This window comes from Globicephala melas, chromosome 4 (genome assembly GCF_963455315.2).
Source record: "Globicephala melas chromosome 4, mGloMel1.2, whole genome shotgun sequence".
Taxonomy (NCBI): domain Eukaryota; kingdom Metazoa; phylum Chordata; class Mammalia; order Artiodactyla; family Delphinidae; genus Globicephala; species Globicephala melas.
The window spans coordinates 129,669,778-129,687,483 of NC_083317.1; the positions used below are offsets into that span (position 1 = coordinate 129,669,778).

Here is a 17,706-nt window from a genome sequence, read left to right on the forward strand (position 1 = left end):
CAGCCCACAGACCTCTCCCAGCCATGACTGTGGAACAGCAGCCCAGCTGCCAGGGGTTTGGTCCTCTACAGACCCTTGGCAGGTTCTTGTTCTTGGATTGAAAGCCCCCCGGGAAACAAAGCCATATCTACAGAGTGGCCTTTGTGCAGCTCCAGCCAGCATTGACCTTGGCCACGCCCGAACACGAGCCCCTCTGCAGTGAAGCTGCCATGGGAGCAACCTGGCATCACTCTCCTGCCTTGGGTGACCTCAGGTGAAAACTTTTGCGTTGGAGCCCATTTCCACTCCCAGAACCGCCCAGTGAAAGCCAGCTTAGGATGTGTGTAGACGGAGCCTGTTTTGCATGCTCACTGCCCAGCAGGACTCAGGTGAGATGCAGCTCACGGCGGAAGCCTGGGACAGAGAGTGCACAGCACACAGTGCTGGGGCAGGTTTCTGAGGGAGTCCGTGGAATTCAAAAGGAGTTATTTAGAATCAGAGCTTGTCTGCTGTAAAGATCTAAGCGTTCTGCTTTCTGGACTGAGTGGGACCTGTGCAGATCCTGCAACGTTGTCATTACACAGATCAAAGAATAATCCTGACACAGGCCTTTACGTTGCACGCTGGCGAGGGGAAATTTTAGTTATAAAATATTACATTTAGGTTTTGAAAAAAAGAGAGTAGATAATGAGTGAGAAAAACTTTTAAACGCACTGCTTAAAATAAAACACTTGGGAGATATCCCAACACTTTGGCCTCTTGGGCTCTGCTATCTTTTTAATTCCTTACATTCGTGTTCTCTGACTTACCTGTGAATTTGGTTAACACATTCCCCAGCCGCTCCATTGGATAAGATAAGGCAGAAGATGTTAATAGAGAACCCTCTGTCTTTTCCCACTGGGTCTGATTTCAGGATTCACTGGCTTGCTAAACCCAATCTTCTCCCTGCATCCCATGTCCTCTATGGGCTTGTCAATGCAGAAGATAATCTACCCACCAGGCATCCAATGAGTGCCCATGAAGGGTGGACACAGATGGGGTGGGCAGCCTCAGTCCCTGGGGACCCAGCCGCTGGGCGCTGGGGGCCAGGAGGGGGCTTGTGATTGGGACCGGCCAGTCTGGCTATAAGGAGCCCTCCAAGCACTCGCCTGTTCGACTCAGTGGTTTTCCGGGGCTCAGGTGGTAGGTGTCTACTTTCTACTCACCTCGGCCTGTGCTGTAATGCTGGAGCTTATCACTGTACACAGCTTCTTTGCTGTAAGCCCGTTTCCTGTGGACACAAGGGAGAGGAGCGCTCTCAGCTGGGGTGCACCCCGACCACCCTGCTCCCGGGCCTCCTGTCCTGATGGGGGCTCACCCAGGCGTCTCGTGGGATTGGGTACTGCAACTCTCACTTTAAGTGGAGCTCCTGTCGTGGCCAGCATTCTGGCTTGACCACCACCTTGGGCAGCTGGGTGGAGGTCTTTCAAGTCAACGTCTGTCAGAGGCCAGGCAGGGCTGTGCGTCTCCATCAGAGCTTGGTGCAGAGGCTCTGGATGACGCCTATTAGCACTCTGGCCGCACTGCAGAACTTCTCGGGAGGGGCCAGCTGAATCTGGGCTAACCACCCAAGGCAGCAGCAACAGTATTAAAAATTCACAAGGCCTTCGGGGCCTGCCCTCCTGAAGGACACAGAGCTCCTCGTTTCCTCCTTGGCTCCCCTACTGCCCCACTGTGCCCTGTGCTGAGGGCCCTATAGCTCTGTAGCCAGAGGATGGGCTGCTGCACACGGTGTGATGCTCCAGTGGGTCAAGTGCAATTTTGTAACTGTCACTCCAGGAAAACCGTGTGTGTAGGTGGGCTAAACGTCTTGGCTAAAATGAGGTTTGAGGATGAATGCTCAGAGGCTGGCCCAGCTCTTAACAGAAGATTTTATCCCAGGCACAGAGAAAATAAATAATCTGGAGAATTCTAGGCTGCCTGTGGATGGAGATGGGTTGATGACTGTGGTGAGTTTGGCCCTGTCCAGTCTGCATGGGAGGGGTCCACAAGCGGGGCTTCCTGGGTCTAAGGAGAGCAGGTGGGGGCAGGAGCGGGGGGCCTACCTGCTGCAGACGATGGAGATGGCCACCAAGGACACGACGAACACGACCCCAGCTGCCGCCGAGCCAGCGATCAGGGGCAGCTGCTCACGCAGCTCAGACTTGTAGTCGTCTAGGTGAGAAAGAGGCATTAGAAGCTTCCTGTATGCCCTTTGCATAGGGCTGGTACTCAGTGATGACAACAAAGACATGAGATGATAGATAGATAGATAGATAGATAGATAGATAGGTTCTATGCTTCAGAGCTGTAAGCCTGACCCAAACCAAGAGTAATCTTTATCCCAAATAAACAAAAACAACGAAAACCAAATCACAGTGTCAACAATAAAGGCAAACCAGCAGTGACAGAGGACCTCAGAACTAAATTGATGACACTGGTCCCAGAGCAGAGGTGACTCCGATCTACACGCCCTCATTTGGAAGGTCTCTCAAAGATCTGTCAGCCACCTTAAGGGTACGTCTAATGGGGGGAATGGGAAGCACTGCTGAAGTACCTTCTAAAACACAAAGTCACTGAGATGCAGCCCAGTCAACAGCTTCGCTGAGCAGAGATTTAAGAGTATCTGCAGCCAGCCAGCACCGCACCCAGTACTGCAGAGGATGGAGGAAATGCCAATAAAACAGCCCAACACTCTCAAGCTCACACTCAAGAGAATGGGTCCAGGCTTCCGCTGGTGTTAGAACCAGGCTGTATCACGCGGGGGAGCGGTTGCCTGCCAGTCACAGAGACAGACAGAGCTCGCCCAAACCCTGGCTTTACCACGGGGAAGCTTGGTGATCTCGGACAAAGCATTTAGCCTCTCTGACCCTCAGACTTCTTATCTGTTAAAATAAATTTTTTAATCAGATCATGTGACATATTTCACAGTGTGTGATCTATCACAGATGTCCTTAATATGAATTCTCTTTTCCTTAATCCATATAGACCACTTGGCCCAGTGGGCTGTTATTATTATTGTGGTTATTCTCTCACTTGGTGTCAAGGAGCCATTATCGAATGTTCGGGACTGAGGCAGACGGAGGTCAAGCTAAGTATGTGCTATTACAAGTAGGGTAGGCGGATATAGTGAATAAAAGTATGCGCTGGCCGGTTAAATGTGAATTTCAGATAAACAACAAATAATGTTTTAGTCTAAGTATGACCCAAATATTACATGGGAGATACTTAGACTAAAACATTATTTGTTGTTTATCTGAAATTCACAACATTTACCTGACCATCCTGTATTTTATCTGGCCCCCCTAACAATAATTCCTCTTGAAGTGAGGTTCTCAGGCCCTGCATCAGAATCACCCGAGCTCGACTGTTAGACCTATTTCCAGGCCCCTCAGACCTACTGAATCAGAACCTGTGAGTGAAAGGCAGGGTATCTGCGTGTTTACCAAGCACTCCAGGTGGTTCTTATGAACCCTGACGTTTGGGAACCATGCTTCAACTCTGCGGGTGGAGGATGAGATTTCAAAAGACAAGGATGGGGCTTCCCTGGTGGCTCAGTGGTTGAGAGTCTGCCTGCCGATGCAGGGGACACGGGTTCGTGCCCTGGTCTGGGAAGATCCCACATGCTGCGGAGCGGCTGGGCCCGTGAGCCATGGCCGCTGGGCCTGCGCGTCCGGAGCCTGTGCTCCACAATGGGAGAGGCCATAACAGTGAGAGGCCTGCGTACCCTAAAAAAAAAAAAAAAAAAAAAGACAAGGATGTTGTTCTTGAAGTCTCCCACTCTCTAGAAATCAATTTAAAAGACTGAAGGTAGAATTTCAGTTTCCCTCTGCTGCGAGCTTTTTGTAATATGTGTGTTTAAAGAAAAAATAATTTGGCAAAAAATAAAATAAAATTCATGTTAATTAAAAAATTCCTAAGCCATGTGATCTTCACCCTTTCCCACAAATTTCTAGAGAGTCAGAGGCTTCGAGAACCAATATCTTTGGGTTTAGAAGTCTCCTTCGCCACGCACAGAGTTGAAGGATGGTTCTCAAACACTGGGGTGCATAAGAATCACCCAGAATACGTGGTAAACATGTAGATACCCTGCTGTATAAATGGGTTTAAAAAAAAAAAATGAGGTGAGCAAGTAAAAAGTTAGCAGGCTGTAGCTAAGAGCAGCCAGGACCACAGCGGCTCTGCCCCACGTGGACATCATCTGCCCAAAGCAGGGTCACTGACCCTGGGCGGGATCCCACAGGTCCTGCCCGCCCCAGTGACCCTATCACTGACAACCTTCAGACTCACCTTTGTGCTGCAGGGAGGCCTGAAGCCTCAGTGAACATAATTACTACCGATGTGTGAACCTCAGTCATTACGATAAATACTCTCGAATTTGGCCACTTACCAGAACTCTCCTACATCCAACCTCTGTTGGGTTTACAAAACTTAACTGCCAAATGTAAAAGGAATAGCCTTCTTGGGAGAAATTTTTACTTCTTGATTTGTCTAGCAGAACTGCCAAGAGACCAGTACTCAGAGCATTTTGAGTTTGGGCTTTTAATCCTGTGTACCTCCTGATGCCAAAGTGCCCATAAATCTAGATGGTAAGTGAGGTGCAAAGAGGGGAACAGAATCCTTAAGGAACCGAAGACAGCCTGTGTTCTTTCATACCAGCAGTATTATTCATCTGGATAAAGTGGCTCACCTTTCTACCCTAGCTCACTATCCTCAAATTATGAACCAAAACTCACCTAAAATAAACTCAGAGCTGGCTGCAAACTCTCATCCTACAAAGGCCAGACAGCTCACATCAAAGCATCCAAGTACAGATCACTGGGAAGTGGGGGGAAAGCCCCCAGCTCAAGGCAGAGTCCTCACACTAGGATGCCCACCAGCATTGGCTTCTCTTACAATTTTTCATAAGAAAATGGATAGTATAATTTTTATATAAAATCATTTGGTTTTTAAATCTTTCTGATGACTCTTTAAATTGTTTCAAAATATAATATGGGTCAGTAGAAAACCTCAAGCCCTCTTAAGGGCCTCATCAGAGAGTGCTGGCCTAAAATAAAATGTTATGTAAGGGCAGAGTGTTTTCTATATAATTTTAGTAATGAAGGAAAAATTAAAGGCTTTCAATTTGTGATGCTGGGAATAGAGTGACACCTGGGAAACTATCAGGAAACAGCTCATCAGTGAATAAATAAATATAGAGAGATAGGTGGAGAGATAGTAGATAGGTAAATGAATACATACACTACAGTAAGTGGCTAATGTAGAGACAGACACCCATACACAAGGCTGAGGTTACAGGGAATTGGATTTTCATAACAATTAAATGAGGAGATCTCAGAGGACTAGGGGTGATTGTTAAAACAGAGAACTAATAAAGCTCAAAGGTGAAAGTATTTTTGGTGACAGATTGTGTGGCCTTGGGGACATTTCGGAAACCAGTGGCCATGCTCTCTGGAGACGCCTCAGCAGGACCTACTGAGGGTCACACATGAAGCTGCTTCAAATGTTCTGAGACACGTGGGACAGCCACTTCCCAAATTGTGTCCCTCTGTTTTCTTTCTGGAGTCCTCAGCTCATACAAGGAGGCTGCGCGTTCAGCTCCCAGCCTCCAGAACAGAGGAGTGAAGTGGGAGTGAGGGTAAAACCACACAGGCACCAACAGAGGCATATTCTTGAGTTCTGTGTGTGTCTCACTGCTGGGCAAACACAGGCCAACACGTGGGGGCCTCTGCGCATGTGGGGTACATAGACATTTCCAAGGCAAATCCACTAGATATTGAGAAACGGGCCAGACTCAGATGCCCTGCCTGGTGAATCGAGGAGTCTACACGGCCCTACTGGGGACAAACACTTCCTTGGGAATTCCACTGGAATCCAGTTAGCAGTTGGCATTTTGTCTGCGAGTACAGCCTTGCAGGGGGCTCTTCCCTCCTCCAGCGTCCTGCCCTGTACCCAGGTCACCAGCCTGCTTCTTACCATCCGTCAGAGTCTGGAAGCACATCTTGCCGCTGAACTTGCCATAGCCGGCCACGGTGCGGGCGCGCACCTGGACCACGTACACCATGCCGGGCCGCAGGCCATCGATCCGTGCAGTGTTGGTCTGGCTCCTGGCCATGGAGGAGTTGAACTCGTTGTGTTCCTGCAGAAAAGCAAGGGGAAGAGGTGGGCAGCCTGCTCCTAAGCATGCGGGCCCCTCAGTTCTTGGTCCTGCAGACCTGCTAGAAGTTGTCCCCAGCCCCAAGCCATCCCTCGAAACAGGGACAGGCTGGCCTGGACCTAAAGAATGCCAAATCAGCTCTGGACCATGTGGTGGTGATGCTCTGAAGAGAGGGGTCTGAGCAAATGGCTGAGCTCTCATGGACTGGCAAGGGGGACACAGTCATTTTCTACTCCTTCCCCTCCGGGGTTCAGAGACAGAATCACAAAGCACATCCAGGTTTGCAAACCCACTCTGGTCTCTGACCTCAGCCAAAGCAAACTGGGTCACGTTCACACCCTACCTGCCTCTCTCTTTGTTGCTTCTGCTGAGTCCTGGTCTTTCCTCTCCTCACTCAAGATCTTCTCGGTCACCCCGCACAGTGGCTATTCTAGATCACTCCGTAAGGGCCCTCAAGTCCTTAGACAAATGGCTTTGTGTCCACTCACTCCACTGAAAACTTGAGGCCGTTCTGGACTACCTGCTTCTGCCTTCGCTTTGGTGTGTGTCCGTCTGGGTCCCCATAGTCTGAGTTCCTCTCCACTAGCATCTAGGGAGGACATGCCCCTTCTCCTGGAGAGCAGGGCATGTGTCCTCACCTCTCCCACTATCCAGGGGGTCAGCCCCATCCTCCTGTGTGTCACTGTCTCCAGCACCTTCTGCCCTGCCCTCTGCAGTCCCTGTTACCTGCACACGTGTGTCCTCTGGCATGCACAGACCTTGCTTGTGTCTCTTCCTTCTGACCCTCCCATCCACTGTGAGTGCCCTTAAAGGGTCCTTGCTTTTGTTCTCCTTGTTGCTGATCTTGTGTAATATATGGTTTGCACCTGGACTTTTGTAGCCTCCCATCTTTTCTGCCACTCCCTCCCTACCCAAACTAAACTTCGTTTGTAAAAAAGATCTCCGAGGGCTTCCCTGGTGGCACAGTGGTTGAGAATCTGCCTGCCAATGCAGGGGACATGGGTTTGAGCCCTGGTCTGGGAGGATCCCACATGCCTCAGAGCAACTAGGCCCGTGAGCCACAACTACTGAGCCTGCGCATCTGGAGCCTGTGCTCCGCAACAAGGGAGGCCGCAATAGTGAGAGGCCCACGCACCGCGATGAAGAGCGGCCCCTGCTTGCCACAACTGGAGAAAGCCCTCACACAGAAACAAAGACCCAACACAGCAAAAATAAATTAATTAATTAATAAACTCCTACCCCCAACATCTAAAAAAAAACTCTAAGGGATACACATTAATTAAAAAAGAAAAAGAAAAAAAGATCTCCGACTCCCTAAAGCTATTATCAGATAAAGACAAAACTCCTCAATCTCAGTCCACGGGTCTTTCATAACAAAGTCAATTCCAATCTCTCACATGCCCCTAAATCGCCACCTTGCTGCCCCTCCAGGTACCACAGCCCTGGCCCCCAGGCCTTCGCTTAGGCTGTTTTCCCAGTTTGAAATGCCTCTCCAGGCCTCTTCTGCAGTCTCCAGGTTCCTTACGCCTACACCCCTCAAGTCCTCCTCTCCTAGGAAAGCACCCCTCACTATTCCAGCCCATGCACTCTCTTCACTGCTGCCCTTCATCCTTCCACCTAACCCTCAGCACTTTCGTGAACACCATTCCTGGTCTCTAATCATTCCCACGTGAGCATTGTGAAGATGGTGGCTTATCCTCCAGTGTGCAGGCACAGAAGTCTAGAGTCTGGGTCTGCCCCTGTTTTGCACCATGAATCTTAGAGTAAAACGGCAACATTAGTGAAAATGAAGATCTTGGGTCACTGAGAAGGAGGTCCCGAGTCCCACGTACAGATCTAGGGCACTGTGACGAGTTCTAGGCACAGCAGTCCAAGAGGCATGATGACAAATGAGAGGAAAGCTGATGACCAGAGGTCTGTAAGCCACATCCTTAGTCAAAGGACAGAAGAAACATGGGGAGTTGAACCAGGACAAAAGAATACAGCCCCATTATAAGAAATTACCGTGGTCTTAAAATATGAAGAAATTCTACTTTGCAGAGGCAGAGATGACTGGATGTGTAATCATTCATTCATTTGGCCAGGCGGTCATATTGATGACACATTACCATGTGCTGGGCACAATACAAGGGCTGCAGGAACCAAGTCATGGTCCCTGCCCTTGGGTATGCGACATCGTGTGGTGTGGGGCCAAAAGCAAACAGGAGATGACAGCAGTGCTGAGTGAGTGACTTGGCAGAGGGCAGCTCAGGAGGTCCCCCAGCCTAGAGTGACAAGGCAGTTGAGAGGGGCTCCGAGAAAGGGTGACATGAGTGAGTCATGGAAGAGGAAAGAAATTAGCCCCATGGATGAGTGAGGAGAGTGAGAACTGAGTAGAATATCCCCTGAGAACAGGATAAAACAGGATTGAAGAAAAAGCCCTAAAGGGCTTCAGGAGCCTGCAAGTGAGTGGGCATCTCTGGAGCATGAGTGGCATGGGAGTGGTGATGAGTGGCTTGGGAGCAGTTGTAAGGGACTCCAGGTTAGAGGCCAGAGCAGAGACATGTGAACGTTACAAAGAGGCCCACGCTCACACTAAGTGAGGTGATATCCATTGGCCTCTGGGAGAGACGGCCTGGGGAGGGACCACCTGTCCATCATTTGATCTACTTAAAAAGTAGGTGGATGCCCCCCCAACCCAGCCCCCACCAATCAGGGATTCAGCAGAAAGAAGGTCATCCACTCTAGAAGGGATGCCATCTAGAACTTTGGTCATTACTATCTTGACACGCTGGAGATCTGAAACTATGAAAATCTTAGTTCACCTTACGAATTAGGACAAAATCCCATTGCTAAAAAATCCAGGTGACTGCCTGAATTCTCTGGTTTTACGGGAATCAGAAGCAAGTGTGCACTGCTTGAAATAAGTGAAGCATTGGCTGGGCAGCTCTTTTACTGAAAAATGTGTTCTGGTATATTGGCATTTGGATTGTGAGGACCAAACATTAACCCATAATCACTTTATCGTCTATGCATCCTTCAAGAAGTTCAGTGATTAAAATGAGTATCAGTCCTTGTTCTCTCAGAACCATTAATCAACCTCAGGCAAACAAGTGAGAGTGAAGAGCAGGGTTGCTTTTTGTTGTTGTTTTTCTTTCTTTTTTTTTTTTTTTGGTTGCTTATGACTGATTTCACAAGTGTATGGGAGACAGAGGCTGCAGCTGTGGAGGGCAGAGACCACATCTTTCTCCATCCCCAATGCATAGCACAGGGCTTGCCCTGCCTGAGTGCCCAACACCTCAGTGCTAAATGAATGAATAAACAGCACACTTTGGACCAGTCATTTTAACCCATCGATGGAGCACAAGACGTTGCCAGAGTCTGAAATAGTTCCTATGAGAAAATGATCCTAAATTTGAAGGGTAGAAATTCCCAAGGCCTAAAGCAGCCCCTTCTCACCTAGACAGTTAATATGAAGGGCGAGTACACGTCTAAACACTTAGTCATTAAGACAGCCGAGGGCAGCTGTAGATGCTCCTCCCTTGGTTTGCCTACAAGTGCTGATGCCAGGAGTGAAAAGTGCTACAAGACAGTAAACAAGAGGGAATGATGAATGGAAACGTATTAAAATGGGGAAGAAGATGAACATGGGAGAGACCCTGGAAGTGTCATCAGCTCGATGGCATCTGAGCTCTCTATTAATGAGCTGTTGCAGGAGGTGAAAGCCTCATTGATTCTACTCACAGCACTGAGATTGAAAGGTGTACCAAGCACAAACCATGAGTGTGATATGGAGCAGGAGAACTGGGCTTGGAGAACTACAGCCTATGGCCAGCTACCTGTTTTTGTAAATAAAGTTTTATTGGATCCCAGCCATGCCCATCTATTGACATCTATTGCCCATGGCTGCTTTCCTGCTACAAAGGCAGAGTTGCGTAGTCGGGCTAGAGACTCTATGGCCCACAAGCCTAAAATATTTACTACCTGGTTCTCACAGAAAAATGGTGCTGATTCCTGGTTTAGAAGAAGTAGTGCAGGATGGAGGAATGATGAGTTCAGTTTCTTTGGACTGAACCCAGGACATGTACTGGGCTGAGTTCTACTTGTGTTTGCATCTTCTTAAGACCAGGATTCCACAGCCTTGTGGAGCAGGGAGGGAAACCATTCTGGTTACAAGCATTTGGATTGAAAATTAAGATACAATCTCTTATTTCAGGGGGCCATGATAATTTTCAGATCCTCAGCATCAGCACAATTGCATCCAGTCCTACACTGAGCTCAGAAATATACTGAAATATAGTAAAAATATCTATAGTTCTAGTTCTGTGGTTCTCTAGCTGCGACCTGTGAGGTCATGGGTAAGTCATTTAACCTTTCTGTGACTTAGTTCCATCATCCATAAATTGGTTATACCTGGCTTTCAAGTATCTTTCTTTTATTTCTTTTAAGGATCAGAAGTAATATATTTGGCATATAATAGGCACTCAACATATGATGAATTATTATCATTGGGGCTATTATTTCAAAATGCCCTCACAAGGCAATGTCCTTTCTTTAGACATATTAGAAATGGTCAAGGCATGTAATGTATTTTATAGTCAAGCACTTTATAAGTGAGGAAGAGTTCTATCGTAATATACCAAATGGCAACCAGTGCTTAGGTGAAGAATCTTCTGCGTTCCTAAAAAAAGCATTCTATCTTCTGGGACAATGACATCCTTCACTGAGGTGTGGAAGCCCCCTCAGGTCTTGAGCTACTGTGCATGTGTTCTGTTAATAATTGGTATAAATTACTGAGAAGTAGGGACAGGGCCTAAGATGGGAGAATAATCTTCCTTCATAGTGTCAGAAGTTGAGGCCAACTACAGTTTGTCCAGCAAGAAGTTGAGGTCAACTACAGTTTGTACAGGGAAAGGCCATGGAGGACTCGGGTGTGGGCTGGGGAATGAGGAGTCAGGGGACACAGGCATGAGCCTCATGGTTTCGGTTCTGCGCCTTTCACCCCCGTCCCAGGGTGAATGCCCTTGGCACGGCAGGTGAGGAGAAGGGCCGGTGGTTTCCCATGCGTCCAACCCCTTCCCAGCACCGCCCCGGGCTGCAGGGCAAAGAACTCAGGCTATAGACTCCCTTTCTAGCTGTGTGACCTGAGCAACTGGGCTTTGTTTTTTTCAACTTCTTTGTGCATTTGTTTCTTTTACCCAAAACAACGATACTAAGATTTACTACACTGAGTTGTGAAAGGGGAGAGGAGATGATGTTTAGAAAGCCTCTGACACCCAACAGGGGCACGCTAGGGAGAAAGTATTATTATTTATCTGAGATGAGCCATAAGGCTCAAGTTCACGTGTGTGTGGGAAGGGGGGCTGGGTGGGACCTTACTGGTGACTCTGACATCACACCATATATGGCCAAGCATAATATCCTACTGGACTTGGTCAATAGAACTAGGTCTAGGTCAACTTGAACTTGTTCTAGGTCAACTTTGGTGATGAAATGAGGCCATGTAATCAATAGGTCCAAATAGGTCCAAAACATTTTTGGATTGGTCCAACATTTACTTTACTTAATGATAAAAAATATCTAGTAAATAAGGGTCCCCAATTCAAAGTTGAATGGATATAATGGCTGCTTATGAATCCATACCATTTGAGTTACCCCCAATTCCCTGAATTATCAGAATCAACTGTCTACAAAACCCAGTTTCCTCTAAATGAGTAGAAAGCCGCCGAACCCTCACCTTGCTTGCAAGTTCGGCTGTAATGGCTGAAGGGCACACCTCCTTGCAGGCTAGACTGGTGATCCATCTGAGCTTCTGCTTTCAGGGAGGTAAATTGGTACCATTTTACAAGTGTGAAAACCAATCTAGAGTAAGTGGTTCAGTAATGGGACCATGGCTGTGTGTCTGTCAGTTATGGACGGCCCTGGAATCCAGGGCTCCCTTCCCAGTGCAGTCATGCTCCACTTTCAACACTGCCTCCATGTTGGAGGCTGCAGGTCTTCATCCCTGTTCCTCTTCGTATCCCCACTGACGCACTGGATGATCTCACCCATACCATCCACACACTGGCAACTTCCAAATGGTCATCTCGAGCCCGTCCTCTCCCCTGAACTCCAGATGTGCACATTTAGCTGCCTGCTCCACATCTACACTTGGCTATCTCAGGGGAATTTTAGACACGGAGCTGAACTTTGGTCCCTTCCCTCACCCCAGACAGGCTCTGCCTACAGTGATCCTCTTCTCAGCCACTGGTGTTGCCATTTTTCTAGTGACTCAGGCCCAAACCCTCCCACATCCCAAACCCAACCTGTTGGAAATCCCATTGGTTTGTCTTTAGTTTATACCCCTGGAAATCAACTATGTTTCATCAGCCATCTGCTTCCACTTTGATTCAAGCCACCATCATCCTTGTCTTAGATGATTATAATCTAACAGGTCTATTTTCAGTGGAAAAGCCTGAATGACCCTTTTAAAATGTAAGTCAGATTTTGTTTCTCCTCTGCACCAAACCCTGCTATGGATTCCCATCTTATTCAGAGGAAAGGCTCAAGTTCTTAAGGCCTAACATGAGCACCTCCTCTGATTACCTCTCCCCTGACTACTATTTTCCCATTGCTCGTATGACTCCAGTCATGCCAGTCTCCTTCCTGCTCCTTGAACCAACAGTCATGATCTCACCTCAGGGCCTTTGCACAGGCTCTTTATTCCCCAGATGCCTGCTTCACAACACCCTTATCTCCTGCAGGTCTTTACTTAGAACTTACCTTCTCCAAGAGGCCCACCTTTACCATTCTATTTATTTCTGCAACCTACTCCTCCCCCAAACCTGACCCTCCTGACCCCATTTACCTTGATCTGCTTCCCCCGCAATTTACACTCATTTTCTAACACACTATATGAGATCTTTATTTGTTATATTCATTATTCATTGTCTCTCTCTTTCTGTTGGAAAGTAAGCTTCTTGAGGGCAGGAATCCTTGTTTTGATCACAAATGTATCTTAGAATAGTAACTGCCAAATAGCAGGCACTCAATAAATAACTTGCCGAATAATAAAGGAATAAATCTGGTATTTGCAAAAATATTGTGTTGGGTCAGTATAGAAAGCACTCTATTTTCCTGGGATTTTGCAAATGCTATAGATCACCATGGTGGAAGGAAAGCTCTGCTTCCCCCACAGATAGGCCAGGGGTCAACTCCACAGGGCACCATTTCCCTCTTCTTGGCAGGGCAGGCCCTGCTGTAGCCCCCAGCAGCAGCTGTGAGAGAGCAGTCAAGGGAAATAACATATTATTCAAAATGTATTCGAAATTTCTATCTATCCTTTTACATTTCCATTTAAATATTTGAAACCTCCATCCATAGCTCAGCACAGTAGTATATGCATATAATTTATAAATAAACAATCTTATATTGGAGGTATATGGTCAAAAACTTTAAAAAACACCAGTTTAGGTAATTTCCTGGTGGTACATTGGTTAGGACTCCGTGCTTTCACTGCCATGGGCCCAGGTTCAATCCCTGGTTGGGGAACTAAGATCCTGCAAGCCGTGTGGCACGGCCATAAAAGAAAAAGAAAAAGACTAGTTTTCAAAACCACAGAATCTTCAGAAAGTTCAAGGGACACCTGGTGGCTGTGTAGCATCTGCTTTAGTATAGAAAGCATGTGACTGGGAGAATGGGATTGGTCCTGCCCATCCATGACAGCCCAGTGAGTGGTGCAGACAGTGGGGTTGGAAGGTTCTCTCCTGAGTTGGTACAGAAAGTGCCTGGGCTTTGGAGGCCTTTTCTGGGGCAGAGCTGGGAGCACTCTCAGGGAACCTCTGATCTGCGTCACCAGATTCCTCCCCCACTCAGGACTCCCTCCAGCCTGTCTCCCTGGGACCTCAGCTGACCACCACCCATGGAAAAGTGGCTGGCCCTGGGTCTTGCAAGCCTGCAGGCAGGGCTGGCTCACCTTCTCATAGTACCGGATCTCATAGTCCAGGATGATGCCATTGGGCTGCTCCGGCTGCGGCCATGACAAGGTGATGCTCCTCATGGTGGCACTGACCTGGTGCATGATGGGGACAGTGGAAGGGGCTGCAGAGAGAGGAAGAGACAGGGCAGATGAACAGACCCTCGATTATACGAGAAGTGCTGTCTTTCAGAGACAAAGAGGCAGAGAAATGTCATTGGACATTTCTCATCAACTAAGCTGGATCTATAGAACTTTCTGTGGGTTTTGCAGAACAAATGGAGTTTGGGTGCCAAAGGAGAGAACAGGTGACAATTTAGGACAGGAGAACATGTGTGAGGGTAGGGAACAGAGTGGACAGGAAGAAAAAAGGTTTGACCAAAACAAGAGATGGCTGGAGAAATCACAGGAAAACAGTGTGGGTGGGGAAAGTTGGAGACAGGCATGGAGGATGTGACCAGCAGGACAAGTCCAGGCTTCAGGCAGTGGGACAAGAGGCGCGATGGAATGTCTTTGAGCAGATGGTGTTGAAGGAACCTCAGTCTTGCAGGAATGGGCTGAGCCATCACAGAGAAGAGGATCTAGAGGCAAGAACTGACAGAGAGAGAGTCGAGCTGATCAGTACAGAATTGCTGTGCAGTGAAAAGGAACATTCTAGCAAACATCTCCTTCTGAGACTGCATGGAAGATTTTGCTGCATTTCCAAAGGAAGAGAGGTGGCATCTCTCAAGAAGACATGAACACAGACCAAAAACAGAGTTCTTGTAGACTTCTGTCAGAGTTTTCCAAATGAGGACATTTGCTGTTGAGAGCTCACAAATATAAATGAAGAAATGATACACAAGCCAAACATTTGGAAACAGAATAATAATTCCAAAATCTGTGAAGTGCTTCCGAAATCTCTCTTTAAAAAGAATAATATTTATTTCCCAATTCAACATTTTTCACACAGTGTAAGTAAAATGAAAACAGTCTGGAGATAATAAATGAGGGTCGTCTGTCTAGGAGAAGAGGCGGGTGATGGATGAGGCTGCGGTCTGTGCTCTGCTCAGGGGCTGTTCCATTTAGTCCTGGCACTTCTGCAGTGATGAAGGTCGCTTCCTCACACGAACTCCACTTTACAAGGCTTTCTCTGGGGACCATGGCTGAGTGACATTTACTATCCTGGATTTAAGTTAACAGATTCCCCTGCAAGACCTGAAATTACAGAGCACGGGTACCGGGTCACGGGCGGTTCCTCATTCTCCACGATCCACGGACTCTCAGTGAGAACCTATTGCATGAGGCCCCTGGGTCGGGGTGGAGACGCAGAGCTGTGAAGATACCCACGGTCCAGGGGAGCCGTAAGGAGAGCACAGAGTGAGAGGTGCTGTGATGAGCCCTTAGAATTGCAGTGTCTGCCTGGGACTTTGCCCAGTTCCCATTAGAGACCTCATCATGGCCGTGAAAATGTGCCCCTCAGAGCTCCTACCCCTGGGAGCATAATTGCCTAATGACCCCAGCTGCTGCATCCACGCAGAGCCCACTTCCCACATGCTGCTCCCAGCCAATGACTGAGAATGGCGGGGATGCTAAGGCAGGTCCGTTCCTGACTCTTCTGATGGGCAACTTCTGCCCACTGGATATGCCCTCTTCTGCCCTCTTCTGATGGGCAAATACTGCCCACTGGATATCCCAACACTTCCCTGTAACTCGTGGCAGTCTAAGACTCTTCCCACTCAATCCTCCTTCCTTCTCTCTCTCCTTCAGAGGGATCAGACCTTCATTGTGGTCTGATAGCTCTCCCAGCCTCCTCTGGCCTCCACCCCATTTCCCTAGTAAATCTGATCCCATCCGATCCCATCGTGGTGTCTGCTTTGTGGAGGACCTGAGTTGATGCAGTCCTGAATCCCCCTATCAAGTATTCCCTGCCCCGCCCTGCTGCGTTCCCAGGGATGGGAAGCTCACTGCCTACAGAAGCTGCCGCTCCATACCTGGATACCTCTCACCAATTTGCATGTCTTCCTTATTCTTATCTGAAATATGTCTTCTTCCTACCGGTCTCAGTTCTGCCAAGTGAAGTAATATAGAATGTTCCCTCTTCCACAGAATGGCTTGTTAAATAGCGAAAGAAACTATTGAGGTCTCCCCTGAGTTTTTCCTGCTGAAAAGAATGGCCAGATATTATGAACATTTCTCCCATGATATGCCGGCACCTGAGGTGGCTTTTTTCCACACGGGGCTCACGTTACCTAAATCTCTTTAGGCATAAGGCCCAGAGGTGAACCCAATTCTCTCACTGCTGTTTGAACAGCAAAGATTAGAGTAAAACTAATATCCACCATGATCTGTGTACTATACATCTATTAATATTACCATTAGCCCTTGCTTCAAAAACATGTCCCTCCTATTTGATTTTTTTTTTTTTTTTTTTTTTTTGCTGTACGCGGGCCTCTCACTGCCGTGGCCTCTCCCGCTGCAGAGCACAGGCTCCGGATGCGCAGCCTCAGCGGTCATGGCTCACGGGTCCAGCCGCTCCGCAGCATGTGGGATCTTCCCAGACCGGGGCACGAACCTGCGTCCCCTGCATTGGCAGGCGGACTCTCAACCACTGCGCCACCAGGGAGGCCCCTGCTACTTGATTTTGAAACCACAGTCAGTATCACCTTTAGGTTTTCCCATGGTATGCTCCTCACCTTTTGTCTGTAGAGTTGGCTTTTAGCTTTGACTATAGGGATTTACATGCGCCTTTATGGTGCTAATTTGGCCTATGAGTCTGGTAAGTTGAAATAATTTTTGATCCTGACTCAACCATCAAATGCATCTTCTCTTCCAACTTAGGATCATGGCCCAGATCCATTAATCAGCTATTTAAACAAATATTTATTGAGCATCTGTCATGTGCCAGTAATTGTTCTAGGTTGTAAAGATTCCCTAGTGAACAAATTAACATTTCTTGCCTTCATAGAGCTTCTTTTCTAGTGGAGGGATTCAGAGACTAGATATAATAAATAAATACATTACAAGGTATGTTAAAAATATTAAGTACAATGGGAAAAAATGGAGCAGAGGAGAAGGGATACAGAATGCCAAAATATAGGAGGCCGGCCAGGGGAAGACTGCAATTCTGAATCTTGTGTTCGGCCAGGCCTTGTCTGAGAAGTAGACGCAGGAGCACAGAGATGAAAGAGGACAAAGAGGGAGCCAGGCGGATGCCTGGGAGAAGAGCATGTGAGAGGGAGAGGTCAGGGCAAAGTTTCTGATATGGGAGCAACCTGGTGTTTCAAGGAAACAGAAAAGAGCCAGTGGGACTGATGCAGAAATGAGGTCACAGATGGTAGGGTCCCCAGAGACACTAAAAGCAGATGTTGGCTTCTACTAAGAGACATGGGGACCCATGGGAGGGTCGCAAACAGGGGAATGACATCATGTGAGTTACATGTTACCAGTATCACCCTGTGCTATATTGCTAATGGAGTGCAGGGGCCGTGTGAAAGCTGAAAGAATAATCCAGCTGGAAGATCATGGTGACTTGGACCAGGCTTGGAGTGGTGGAGGTGGTGAGAGAGGAGATGGTCAGATTCTGAATATATTTAGAATATATCTCAATGGCTGTGTTTCTGGTCTGAGCAGCTGGAAA

General features: G+C 47.8%; 1 protein-coding gene across 2 annotated transcripts in view; it reads right to left on the minus strand.

Moving 5' to 3' along the window:
* Positions 1-17,706, minus strand: part of EPHB1 (EPH receptor B1) — a 428,052-nt gene that overhangs the window by 79,192 nt on the left and 331,154 nt on the right. For both annotated transcript variants that reach the window (XM_030873427.2, XM_060298586.1), the window contains exons 6-9: positions 14,088-14,212; positions 5,974-6,136; positions 2,064-2,172; positions 1,185-1,249 (exon numbers count right to left, since the gene is read on the minus strand). In XM_030873427.2, the coding sequence (XP_030729287.2) occupies positions 1,185-1,249; positions 2,064-2,172; positions 5,974-6,136; positions 14,088-14,212 (462 nt within the window). The remainder of the gene's footprint in view (positions 1-1,184; positions 1,250-2,063; positions 2,173-5,973; positions 6,137-14,087; positions 14,213-17,706) is intronic.